The following is a 13,939-nucleotide window of genomic DNA, read 5'->3' on the forward strand; positions in this document are numbered from 1 at the left end:
CTGGGCTAACTGGGCTAAAAAAAATATTATTTTTTTGCTCTGATCCAGCGGAGGTTCTTTGTTCACATCCCCAGCATTATCTATTAGCTTACATTTATTTTGTTTCTAAAATACAGTCATGATAAAAGTTTAAAAAAAAAAACAACCCACCACAAAGAGCATAGACGTCCAACTGCATCTATATCCGGCACATTCAGAGGATACCAGATGGTGGAGCTTATCAAAAGGACATAAACTGCACCATAAAGGGAAGTAGTATGGAATGAGAGACATTTAATTGGTTATTTAAATGTCGAGACATTTAATAATTGCTAGTCATTAATTCCCCCAAATGGTCATTTTTTAAAATATAGTTTTTAAAAATATAGTTTTAAACCAGTTGTTTTGGGATTGCACCCAAGGTCCTGTTACATATTTTTTTTTTGCCACAGTCGTTCTACTTTTATTTGCTGATTTTTGTATTTTGTGATTTTTTTTTCCCCCAGTTCTTTCTCTTCTAATCAGCAGTTTCCAGGCACTGGCATATACACTTTCCAGTTTTTTGTCTTATTGACCATTTTAAAGTCTGGGAAGTTATGTGACCGGTATTTGTTTGAATTATTATTACAATTCAGTTATTCATATTCATTATTATCATTTACTTTTTTTATTTTATTAATTATTATGAAACAGGTAGTCCTCGAGTTACGACCACACAACTGAGCCCAAAATTTCTGTTGTTAAGTGAGACATTTGCTAAGTGAGTTTTACCCCATTTTATGACCTTGCTTGCCACAGTTGTTAAGTGAATCACTGCAGTCAGTAAGTTAGTAACCCGGTCGTTAAATGAATCTGGATTCCCCTTTGACCTTTCTTGTCAGAAGGGGATCACATGACCTTGGGACACAGTACCGGTCATAATAATGAACCAGTTGCCAAGTATCTGAAAGCATGTCGTAACTGTGAAAATGGTCATAAAACACTTTTTTCAGGACCACTGTAACTTTGAACAGTCAGTAAATGAATTTTTGAATTTTCAGTAGAGAAATTCCCTGAAGATGGGCTCCAGCATGACTCCGAAAGCTCAGAAGATTAAATCTCTGGTCCCGGTGACCGATCCAAATTTGATTTATTTGTTTGTTTGTTTGTTTCGTCAAGCATGCATTTTATGACAGATACAAGTGTAAATTTAATTATCAATACATGGAAAGGATACGAATAAAAGAAAACATTAGGACAGGGACGGTAGGCACGCTGGTGCGCTTATGCATGCCCCTTACAGACCTCTTAGGAATGGGGTGAGGTCAACAGTAGACAGTCTAAGGTTAAAGTTTTGGGGATTTGGGGAAAAAAAACCACAGAGTCGGGTAGGGCATTCCAGGCGTTGACCACTCTGTTACTGAAGTCGTATTTTCTGCAGTCTAGTTTGGATCGGTTTACCATGAGTTGTATCTATTGTGTGCTCTTGTATTGTTGTGGTTGAAGCTGAAGTATTCATTGGCTGGTAGGACATTGTAGCAGATGGTTTTATGTACTACGCTTAGGTCAGACCGAAGACGGCGAAGTTCTAAGTTATCTAAGCCCAAAATTTCAAGTCTGGTGGCATAAGAATCTGGTATTTTGTTGCAAGCATCATTTTATTTTATTTTATTTTATTTTATTTTATTATTTTATTTTATTTTATTTTATTTTATTTTATTTTATTTTATTATTTTATTTTATTTTATTTTATTTTATTTTATTATTTTATTTTATTATTTTATTTTATTTTATTTTATTTTATTTTATTATTTTATTTATTTTCATTATTATTATATATCATTATTTTGCATCATTATCCTGGGACACGTATATATGACTTCATCCGTGACTAAATGAACTGTTGTAAGTCAAGGATTACTTGTACATTGCGCAGTCAGGCAAATGTTTAGATTATTATTATTATCCACTTGATATTTTCAATTCTGTAGTTCTGACCACCCTTAAGCAATTTAGAAGTTCTTGTTTGAACAAGTAATACATGCCTCTGCCAGTTAGCTTGGGGTCCCAATGGGGGAATATCAATTCACCACGATCCCACTTCCCCTTCATTTCCTGTCCTCCAGGGGTGGGTTCTACTTACCTTTACTACTGGTTAGCAATGGGATTGCACGCACATGCGCGAAGCGTACATGCGTGCATTGCTTCTGCACATGCGCAGATCGTCAATGACAACTTCCGGGGTGGGGGGCGGGGCCTCCTGTCGGTTTTACTACCGGTTCTTGTGAACCTGTCCGAACCGGGGGCAACCCACCACTGCTGTCCTCTCCATCTTTTAATTAGACCATGGTGTTCTGGATTATATTATTTATTTATGCTTTTCATTTATATTTATTTATTTATTTATTTATTTATTTATTTATTTATTTATTAGATTTATATCCCAGCCTTCTCCCCAAAGGGACTCAGGGCGGTGAACAGCCGAGAATTAAAATAACATACAATATAAAAGTTAAATGAATTAAAAATAAATTAAATTAAACGACCACCCCAATTTAAAACCCCTAGCAATACAATTAAAAAAAACCCCTAAAACCTATTCAGGCCAGGCCGGCTTGCTGAAATAAAAACGTCTTCAGGGCCTTACGGAAAGTGAAAAAAATAATTTTTTTATGACCGTAAGCCTCCCCGAATGTCCTTGAGGTAAGAAGGGTGGCCTTAAGATACAGAAGGATCTTGACAGATTTGAACATTGGACCCTATTTAACAAAATGAAAGTCAATGTTGAAAAAAGTAAGGTTCTACATTTAGGCAAGAAAAACAAAATGCACGGGTATACATTGGGTGGTACCTGGCTCAATAGTAGTAACTGTGAGAGGGATCCTGGAGTCCTAGTGGACAACCATTTAAATATGAGCCCACAGTATGCAGCAGCTGCCAAAAAAAGCCAACACAGTTCTAGGCTCCATTAACAGAGGGATAGAATAAAGATCACGTGAAGTGTTAATATACTTTATAATGCCTTGGTAAGGCCACACTTGGAATACTGCATTTAGTTTTGGTCACCACGGTGTAAAAAAAGATGTGGAGATTCTAGAAAGAGTGCAGAGAGAAGAGCAACAAAGATGATTAGGGGACTGGAGGCTAAAACATATGAAGAACGGTTGCTGAAATTGGGTATGTCTAGTTTAATGAAAAGAAGGACTAGGGGAGATATGATAGCAGTCTTCCAATATCTCAGGGGCTGCCACAAAGAAGAGGGAGTCAAATTATTCTCCAAAGTACCTGAGGGCAGGACAAGAAGCAATGGGTGGGAACTAATCAAGGAGAGAAGCTAGAACTAAGGAGAAATTTCCTGACAGTGAGAACAATTAATCAGTGGAACAACTTCCCTCCAGAAGTTGTGAATGATCCAACACTGGAAGTTTTTAAGAAGATATTGGATAACCATTTGTCTGGAATGGTATCGGGTCTCCTAACTGATCAGGGGTTTGGACTTGAAGATTTCAAGATCACTTCCAATTCTGTTATTCTGTTAAATTCTATAAATGAATGAATGAATGAATCAATCAATCAATCAATCAATCAATATTGATAGCTGATATTAGTTTACTTCCAAAAGGATAGAACAGACTCCTGCCAATGATAGACAGATATTTTATTACTTCTCCATGCTAGTCCGAGAGAACTGACAATTCCCAAGGACGGTTTTAGGAGGTCAAAAAGTTATTGCTTTCTCTCCCCTTGGAGCATTCTGTAAGTCTCAGTTTTATCTGTGGAATATCTAGCTGGTATTCAGAACTCTATAGTTCACTGTGCAAAATATCTAGTCCTGACCAAACACTGGTCATACAAGAAAATCAACCTGTTAGTCATGGACACATGATGAAATATGTTTGGTATGCATGATTCACTTTTCCATTTTTACAACCAGGAGGAAGTTGGGAGGGATCCCCATTTCCTTTTCTTGTCGAACAACAAACAACAGGAGCCAAGTTTTTTTTTTTTTTAAAGAGCCCTGTTGGCTAAAATATGATATACAGGTAGTCCTCGACTTACGACCACAATTGAGTCCAAATTTTCTGTTTCTAAACGAGACACTTGTTAAATGAATTTTGCTCCATTTTACGACTTTCCTTACCACAGCTGTTAAGTGAATCCCTGCAGTTGTTAAGTTATCAATACAGTTGTTAAGTGAATCTGGCTTCCCCATTGACTTTGCTTGTCAGAAGGTCGTAAAAGGGGATCACATGACCCTGGGACACTGCAACCGTCATAAATACGAGTCAGTTGCCAAGCAGCTGAATACTGATCATATGACAATGGGGATACTGCAAAGGTCGTGTGAAAAATGGTCATAGGTCACTTTTTTTCCACGCTGTGGTTAACTTCAAATGGTCACTAAACAAACTGTTGTAAGTTGAGGACTACCTGTATTTTAGTCCTGCCCTACTGAATGCTAGGTATTGAAGTCCAACTGGAGAACATCATCATACTAGAAAAAGTTATTTTAATTATTACGTATTTTAGATGCTCATTCAAACAGTGTGTTTATTTCATCAATGAATATATATGGCTTACAATATTAAAATGAATAAAAATACGGATTAAATAAGGATTTCATTTGCTTTTTTTTTTCCCAACCATATCACACCACTGACTCCTGTTTAGCTTACAGTTCATCAAGACCTCACGATCTTTTCCATATGTACTCTTGCCAGTATGATGCCTCTCCCCCGCCCTACTACAGGTAGCCCTCAACTTATAAAAGTTCATTTAGTGACCATTCGAAGTTATAACAGCACTGAAAAAGTCACTTGTGAATATTTTTCACACCTACCCTGTTTCCCCCAAAGTAAGACATCCCCTGATAATAAGCCCAATCGGGCTTTTGAATGCATGGCAATAAGGCCAAGCGCTTATTTCAGGGTTCAAAAAAATATAAGACAGGGTCTTATTTTCGGGGAAACACGGTATGACCAGTGGTGGGTTCCTCCTGGTTTTGTCCGGTTCCGCCGAGCCGGTAGTGGTGACGATATGACATCACCGAACCGGTTCTGCCCCACCCCCACCCCCGCCCCCTCCACCCCCCCGTATTATTTTTACCTTTTATTTGGCCCCACCCCCAATCTATTGCTGCCTCCTGAGTCCCAGCTGATCGGCTAGAAGGAAGAAAACTCAAATGAGTAGACCGGTGCCTGCAAAAATAAATGGGTAGACCAGTGCCTCCAAAAACAAATGAGTAGACCGGTGCCTGCAAAAACAAATGAGTAGACCGGTACCTGCAAAAATAAATGGGTAGACCGGTGCCTCCAAAAACAAATGGGTAGATCGGTACAGCTCTGCAAGCAGTTAAATGCCTAGTAGACCAATACCTCTGCTAAATCCTAAAGAATTATCACAAAGAGCCTTGATAGTACAGGGGTTTAGTGCACCCTGTTATTAACACAGCTGCCTGCAATTTCTGCTGGTTCGAATCTCTCCAAGGCTCAAGGTTGACTCAGCCTTCCATCCTTTCTAAGGTAGGTGAAATGAGGACCCAGTTTGTGGGGGCAATAAGCTGACTTTGTATAAAATATACAAAAGAATGAAGGCTATTGCTTAACGCATTGTAAGCCGCCCTGAGTCTCCGGAGAAGGGCGGCATATAAATCAAATTAAAAAAAAAAAAAAAACATTACCACCAAACCACGCCTACAAAATAAGCCATGCCCACAGAACCGGTAGTAAAAAATTTTAGAACTCACCCCTGGGTATGACCATTGCAGCATCCCCATGTTCACGTGATTTACATCCAAATGCTTGACAAGTGGCTCACATTTATGACATTTGCAGTGTCCTGGGGTCATGTGATTCCCCTTTTGTGACTTTCTGACAAGTAAAGTCAACGGGGAAACTAGATTCACTTAATAACGGTGTTACTAATTTAAGAACTGCCGTGATTCACTTAACAAATGTGGTTAGGAAAGTCGTAAAATGGGGCAAAACGCAAATTTAACAAGTTAACAAATTTCTCACTTAATGCAAATGTTGGGCTCAATTGTGGTCGTAAATTGAGGACTACCTGTACACTCATCTTTTTACTTTTTCCTGTCCAAAAAAAACCCACCGGATTTTGCATTGAAATAAAATGCTACCGGTATTCCTGTCTGATCGCCTGAAGGGGAAGCTACATCAAGGACCAGATGCTGTCATTGCGGTTTTTTTTTAAAAAAGAGCCTATGGAGTTTTTGACCCTTCTTCCTTCCCGTACAGAACCAGGAAGTATAGTTTCCCCTGGCTTCCCCACCCACTTTCCCGCGCTGCTACCCGGCTTTAGGTCCTTCCCCAAGATGGCGAAGCTGTTGAGCTGCGTACTGGGGCCTCGGTTGTACCGAGTCTACCGGGAACGAAGCCCCGCCAGATCGCGCCGACTCAGGGCTGAACCAGACGATGGGTCCCAATCCTCCTTGGACCCTTCTTGGGTGAGCCCGCTAACTTTTGACGTCCCCCCTTGAGATAGTTGGTATCGCCCACGTCACCCTTTATAGATGCTGGGAGGGGAGAGATGAGCGAAACCATTATTGAACCCGGACAGGGGGGGACGTTCCTGGACACTAACCTGCAAGAAAGGGACCTGATGAAGACAGCGTGCAATTGAAGAATTGGGTCGCTTGCAAGCTGGTTTAAGGGGAGAACAAACTCAACCCTTATTTGAGGGTCCAGAGAGAGAAATGCAAAGCAGAAAGTGAATAGCCCGGTTAAAAATAGCATATATATTTTTTGCAGGCGATTAACAAATCTTTCTGGTTTTTTTGCAAAACTGCCCTTTTCTGAAAAGAGGTGTGTGTATGTATGTATGTTAATGTAAGTGATGCACTTGCAGGTTGACGTACAGCAGCGCTGCAATGGCAAAAGCGTATAAAAGGTCGTATATCTGCCTGCTATGCATCTAAAAATGACCTCTCCTTCAGTTTTAAAGTTTTGTGTGTGTCTTTCTCCTGCAGAGCCTTCCAAACAGCTTGCGATCCTATAAGAACCAAAGCTGTAAAAAAAACAGCTTTTATTAAGCATTGTTTCAGGGCATACATGGAACCCGACAATCTCAACCAAATGTTTCTGGTAACCCAATGAGTTTTCTTGGCAACCAAGTAAAGTTTGGGATTTTATTCCAAAATTTCTGAGATGAAAATCCAGAAATGGATGCCATCACTGAGAATGTTATTTGGTGGGTATGATTAGGCTGGCTGCCTCCTACTTTTATTCAGGGTCTTTCAAAGAGGGGATGGTAGTAAGGACTGTTGTCCGTCCGTCCCTCCATCCTTGGGGGAATATTTCATAGGGGGGTAATAGAAATAAATGCTATGCATATTACTTTGAAAAAAGGATGAGATAAAAAGTAAAGAAACAAATAGGAAAAATATGTGTAGCTCAGTGTTGTAATGACTCGCACATACCTGCTAGTCGTTCCTGACTCTAGGGGGTGGTGCTCATCTCCGTTTCAAAACCGAAGAGCCAGCGCTGTCCGAAGAAGTCTCCGTGGTCATGTGGCCAGCATGACTAAATGCCAAAGGCGCACGGAACACTGTTACCTTCCCACCAAAGGTGGTCCCTATTTTTCTACTTGCATTTTTTACATGCCATCGAACTGCTAGGTTGGCAGAAGCTGGGACAAGTAACAGGAGCTCACCCTGTAATGCGGTGCTAGGGATTCGAACCGCTGAACTGCCGACCTTTTGATCGACAAGCTCAGCGTCTTAGCCACTGAGCACCAAGGGCCCCTCAAATGAGTTGGAATGCATAACCAGAAAAAGAGCCTTTCCTTTCTTAAGAGCAGACTCTTAGGACTTTTAATAGTTTTAAAAACTGTGTCCCTTAGCAACTTAAGATCTTTCCATGATTCATTTATTGGCTGAGACAAGCTTTTCTGTGGTAGCCCCTGCCCTATGGAGCATTGTCCTCTGAAGTTAGGCAGGCTTCCCACCCTTCGGTAAAGCTTTGAAGGCCTGAATTTCCCTCCAAGCACTGGGATAAGATTGGATAATTTGCACATTAGAAGGCTGAATGGCTGCCAGGTCTTTGTTCTTTGAAACATTTTAAGCTATTTGGTTTTATAGTTTTCATATCGTGTGTGTTGTTTTAACTTTTAATTGGGAGCCGCCCAGAGTTGGTTAGTAGAAGATAGTCGGCTGTACAAATGTTCTAAATAGATAAATAAATACAGTAGTTTGCCTGGAGGTTGTATTCTGAACAAACTGAAATGCCATAATAAAAATACTTAAATTCTAATCACCCAGTCTTGAATGGGGAGTGTGTCAGGGCAGTAACCCTCATAAAACTATCACTTTCCAAAAGATATTGCAATAACCTTTTCAAAGTCACTTTTTGGTCACAGAATCTGCCTCGATCTTGGTAGTAAGAGCCAACACTAACAATACCAACAAGCTGCAAAATTTGTTCTTAAATATGTAAGTGACACCTTCTAAACCTCAGAGGACTCTTTCCATGTTGATTTGGCTGCCTTAATTAGCATTGTTGTTAGACACCCAACTCCATCAGTCTCTGCGATGATGAAAACACTCCGTATGGGGATTTCTCTTTTAGTATCTCAAGTGACACGTGGCCTTTTGGTTCATTCAGGGCAGCACTGAATTGAACTCAAATACAGCCCAAAACATTTTAAGCCAGGGACTTGAATGGGGAAAATTATCTTTGGGGGGGTGCTGTTTACTGTTGCTTATTCCCATCACAATTTGAAAGTAACTGTTCTAATTCTTCGCCGTATACATCATATAATATTCAATTGCTCTTTCTCCTTAATTGCTAATGTTAATCTATTCATTTCTGCACATTCTAATATTTTCCTTATCACCTTCTCAATAGGAATCTCTCCACTTTTCCAATGTTGTGCATATACAATTCTAGCTGCAGTTAGTACATGAATAATTAAATATACATCCTCTTTATTATAGGTTTCCGGTAAAAGTCCTAACAGAAATATTTCTGGTTTCAACTCAATACGATGTTGTTTCATCTCTTCCAACCATGTCTTAATTTTTTCCCAGTACTTCTTTGCTTCTTCACATACCCACCACATATGATAGTAAGATCCCGGTAGTTGGTGACACTTCCAACATTTAGCTGATTTATCTTTAAACATCTTTGCCAACCTCGCCGGTAGTAAATGCCATCTGTAAAACATCTTATACAAATTCTCTTTTTATGCAGTCACTTGATAGTTTTCTTAGCAATATTTTTTTGGAAGGTGTTTATCATTCCATGAGAGAGAGAGAGAGACTGTCCCAAAGTCACCTGGCTGACTTTATGCCTAAGGCAGGATCAGAATTCAGAGAATTCAGAATTCACTAGAGCCTGTTTGATCTAGTGATTAAGGCATTGGACTAGAAACCAAGGGACAATGAGTTCTAGTCCCACCTTAGATATGAAAGCCCGCTGAATAATTTTGGGCCAGTTACTTTTTCTTTGCTCAGCTCACCTTACTGGGTTGTTGTGGGAGAAATAGAAGGAGGAAGGAGTAGTAGCTTGCCACCTTGAATTACAGGTAATCGGTAGTGGTGAAATGAGTAAATTGACATTTGAAATTAGAGAACAAGAAGATAAACAATATTATAAGATATGCGATTTATTTTATTAATGGCTAGATAATAAAACATGGAAATGAAACATGAAATGAATGTTATAATATTTGAAAATAATTTTTATGAAACGATAAAGCCATAGTTAAATAAATGATAAATGAGGATACTTATTTGTTTGATAATATGAGAAATTAGATAATTAGTAAATTTTGAATATGGGGATGAAGCACAAAAGACTTGTAACCGACCGACACACTGTTTGCAATTGTAATGGATGATGGATTTATGTTTTATGTTTTGTTTAAAAATAAAAAAAATTCTTAAAAAAAAAAAAAAATTAGAGGTAGTCTGATTTACGACTACAATCGAGCCCAAACTTTATGTTTGCTAAGTGAGAAATTTGTTGAGCGAATTTTGCCCCATATTACGACTTTTCTTGCCACGTTTCTTAAGTGAATTATTGTGGTTGTAAATGAGGAACATGGTTGTTAAGTGAATTTGGTTTCCCTCGTGGACTTTGCTTGTCAGAAGATCATAAAAGGGGATCACATGAGCCCGGGGACATTGTAACCATCATAAATACGAGTCAGTTGTCAAGCATCCGAATATAAATCATGTGGCAGTGGGGATGCTGCAATGGTCATAAGTATGAAAAATGGTCATAAGTCACTTTATTCAGTTCCTTTGTAACTTCGAACAGTCACTAAATGAACTGTTGTAAGTCGAGGACTACCTGTATTTATAAAATAAAGGCAAAATATAAATAAATTCACAGTCTCTCAGTTTCTAGCCTAGTGTCTTTAACCACTGCACCAAACTGTCTGTCTTTGTATTGGTGGGTGTGGGTGTGTGTAAAAATTAGACTCAGAGGCGCTATATATATTTCCAGAATTTCAGATAGCAGGGTTAGATCTTCTGTCAGAAATTTTGAAGGCTGCTAGATCATAAATTGCATCCCAGAGTTGGAAAATGCTGTTGAAGTCAAAAATAGAAGAATCTGGATGGGAAAGGGCAGGTGTACATGTTTACATTTTGTCAATATGGGGGAGGTAGCAGGTAGATTGAGGGCACAGATTACATGCCATTCATAGCTGCATATATGTCTATGATCATCAACCTAGAGCAATAGCACTTAGACTTGTATACTGCTCCATAGTGCTTTTACAACTCTCTCTAAGCAATTTTACAGAGTCAGCACATTGCCCCCAATGTGTCTTCATTTTATACTGACCTTGAAAGTATGCAAGGCTGAGTCAACCTCGAGCCGGTCAGGATCGAACTCTAGACTGTGGGCAGAGTTAGTTTGCAATATTGCATTCTAACCACTGCGCACGACCAGGGCTGTTGGTGATGACAGTGATAGATCCGTTTATGTTAACTGTTATATCTGTTATATGTTATCTGTTATAGAGAACCAGTTTAGTATAGTGCTTCAGGGTAGAAAGCAAGAGACTGAGGCTTCTAGTTTGGGCACAAAGCCAGCTGGTGACGTTGGGCCAAGGAAGAAGGAAGAGCAAACCACTAAAAAATTTGCCAAGAAAACTGCAGGGACCTGTCCAGGAAGTAACTCAGACTCATAAACTGATTCGAAGTCACATGTACCACCACCACCCCAAAGCCCCCCCCCCCCTATTAGTTGCAATAGTATTATGGGTTAGAATCACCATTTTTGCAGCACAACATCTTGTGTGAAGATGAGTGTGTTACCAACAGGACGTTAAGGAAAGGATTACGAATCTTATTCCCTTAATCTTAGACTCTTTCTTCCCTGTCACTGCAGAATATTGTATAAAAAAAGAGAATATAAAAGTGACAGATCATAAGAAAAACTGTTAAAAGTTACCAGGAAGGAAAAAGGCGATTTAAACCAAGTATGCTGTTGGTGTTTGGTTTATTTTATTTATTTCATCAAATTTATAAAGGTGCCCATCTGTGTAAAAGCTCACAAATAATTAAAAACAGTATAAAAAGCAGAAAACCAATAGTACAAAAAAAACAACAACACCCATATAAAATCAGGGGAAAAAATTATAGGTGGCTCAGTGGCTAAGACGGTGAGCTTGTCGATCGAAAGGTCAGCAGTTCAGCGGTTCGAAACCCTAGTGCCATGTAATGGGGTGAGCTCCCGTTACTTGTCCCAGCTTCTGCCAACCTAGCAGTTCGAAAGCACGTAAAAAATGCAAGTAGAAAAATAGGGACCACCTTTGGTGGGAAGGTAACAGCGTTCCATGCCCTTTTGGCATTTAGTCATGCCGGCCACATAACCACGGAGACGTCTTTGGACAGTGCTGACTCTTCGGCTTTGAAACGGAGATGAGCACCGCCCCCTAGAGTTGGGAACGACTAGCACATATGTGCGAGGGGAACCTTTACCTTACCTTTTTAATCAACTTCCTCCGTAACAGTCAATACAGCCAATGCAAAATCTCTACCATACTTCCAGCTCCCCGCACCTGTTGGCAAAACCATGTTTTTAAGGCCTTATGCCTCCTAAACCAGACATACTCGCTGCATAGGGATTGAGGTTCAGTTACCATCATCTGTCAACTGCAGCACTGAGATTTATGTTCTGTTTCTGACGGGAGGGAGTCACGAGATTAAGAAAGACAAGATGAATGCTACACAGCAGCTAATTAATTTATTACAACAAAGCTTTGTAAGACCAGGAATCAGGAATGAAAGGGCAGCTCAGCAGATGTGATGGTGCAAAAACACAGATTTTCTTGAGATAAAACCGCTCCATCAGAGTAGGCAACCTCTTGTCTTCTTAGATGTGGTTAGTAGGTTTTACTGTAGCAATCCCTGGTTATCAACCTTGGTAGATTGAGAGGCTGTATAGCTGGACCATTTTGCCAAGTCTTGAATTATTTTATCAAGGAAAGTATTTATTTCCAGTGGTGTTGGTTTTTATTTTCCTTTTTCTTCCTGCATTAAATTCAGAACCTTGAACCTTCTCAGCAACACAAAAGAGAAGAAAACAGAAAAGTTTTGCTTCCTGTAGGTCAGGGGTCGGCAACCTTAAAACACTCAAAAGAGCCATTTGGAACCTTTTCCCACAGAAAAGAAAACACCGGGAGCCACAAAAACCTTTTGACATCTAAAATGAAGATAATATTGCATATATTATTTTTTTTACATTTATGCTATGTATAAAAAAAACTATAGTGTGTTGCATTTATGTAATCAATGAACTGCTACAGAGAAAATATTTTTTTTATTTCTGCATGCAACAAAAACATTTGAACTCCCAAAAAAAAGATGGGTCAAAAAGCTCAATAAATTGCGTGCAATTATCCTTGTATGATTGTGGTAATCATTTGTAAATTGGGAACTGAGCAGTTGCAAAGCCCAGATATTTAACAAGCTTCAGGCTTAGTCTATTGGAAATATCCCCAGTGAACACAGTAAATTACCCTCCTAGAAATATTCCCAAAAGCATAAATCCTGGAGTCAGAGGTTCAATTGTGCTTTCTCCAAAGCCCCTGAGCTCTTGTTACCAATCTTATAACAATAATAAAAGACCTGTGCTTGACCTTTTTACATTGGTATCTTAATTACATAGGGGGGGGGGGGGGAGAGAAGCTTGTAAGAGAGAAGGGATATGAATTAGAAAGTTGGAAATATTTTTTCTACGGTAGTTTCTTTCCCAGATCTTCTAGCTCTTAAAATGTCCCAGATTGCCAGCCCAAAATTTATGGGGATTCTAGAAGGTATATATATCCACCGCAGCAAGAGGTTGGAAAACTATCATCTAAATCAGGGGTTTCAAACTCGATTTCATTGAGGGCCACATCAGGGTTGTGTTCGATCTCGGGGGGTGGAGGGCAGAGTGGGCATGGCCAGGGTGAGCATGGTCAGCTAGACGTCACTCGGGTGATGTCACACTGTGGTGGCCGAGTGCTCTGCCTCCTGCAGACAGTCTCCTGCAACCCTCTGCCAGGAAAAACAGAGCTTGGGAGTATCACCCGTGGCCCTGACAAGATCAGTTTTCAGCTGCGATGATCTCCTGGAACCCTCTGCCATTGAAAATGGAGCTCGGGAGGGCCGCACCCAGCCCTCCCGAGCTCTTTTTTCCCTGGCAGAGGACCTGTGGGCTGGTCCTTCTCTGTTTCCAGGGCGGCCCTGTGGGCCAGATCTAAGCATCATGTGGGCCAGATCCGGCCCCTGGCCCTTGAGTTTGACACCCCTGATCTAAATTATCTTGTGCAAGCAACATATTGTTCGACAGGATGATACACACAAGATAGGTGAAAATGAGTTTTGCAGGGGAAGTCTAAAATACATACCCGTATCTTTTTTCCCCCCTCTAGGGAACAAAGGGCAAAATGCTTGAGATTACTGCATATAATTTCAGAAATAATGCTTTGCAAACCTTTTGATGCTTGCGCAAGGAATTCTTGCTCA

The 13,939-nt window shown here is 39.9% G+C and overlaps 1 protein-coding gene across 1 annotated transcript in view; it reads left to right on the top strand.

Moving 5' to 3' along the window:
* The first annotated feature begins 6,281 nt into the window (after positions 1–6,281).
* ABHD16A (abhydrolase domain containing 16A, phospholipase) overlaps positions 6,282–13,939 on the top strand; it is a 45,714-nt gene continuing 38,056 nt past the window's right edge. The window contains exon 1 of the mRNA XM_070936661.1: positions 6,282–6,421. Within this exon, the coding sequence (XP_070792762.1) occupies positions 6,290–6,421 (132 nt within the window). The 5' untranslated portion in view covers positions 6,282–6,289. The remainder of the gene's footprint in view (positions 6,422–13,939) is intronic.

The sequence above is a fragment of the Pituophis catenifer genome, unplaced genomic scaffold, assembly GCF_029215685.1.
Source record: "Pituophis catenifer annectens isolate HBS135680 unplaced genomic scaffold, rPitCat1.0.hap2 SCAF_2, whole genome shotgun sequence".
Taxonomy (NCBI): Eukaryota; Metazoa; Chordata; class Lepidosauria; order Squamata; family Colubridae; genus Pituophis; species Pituophis catenifer.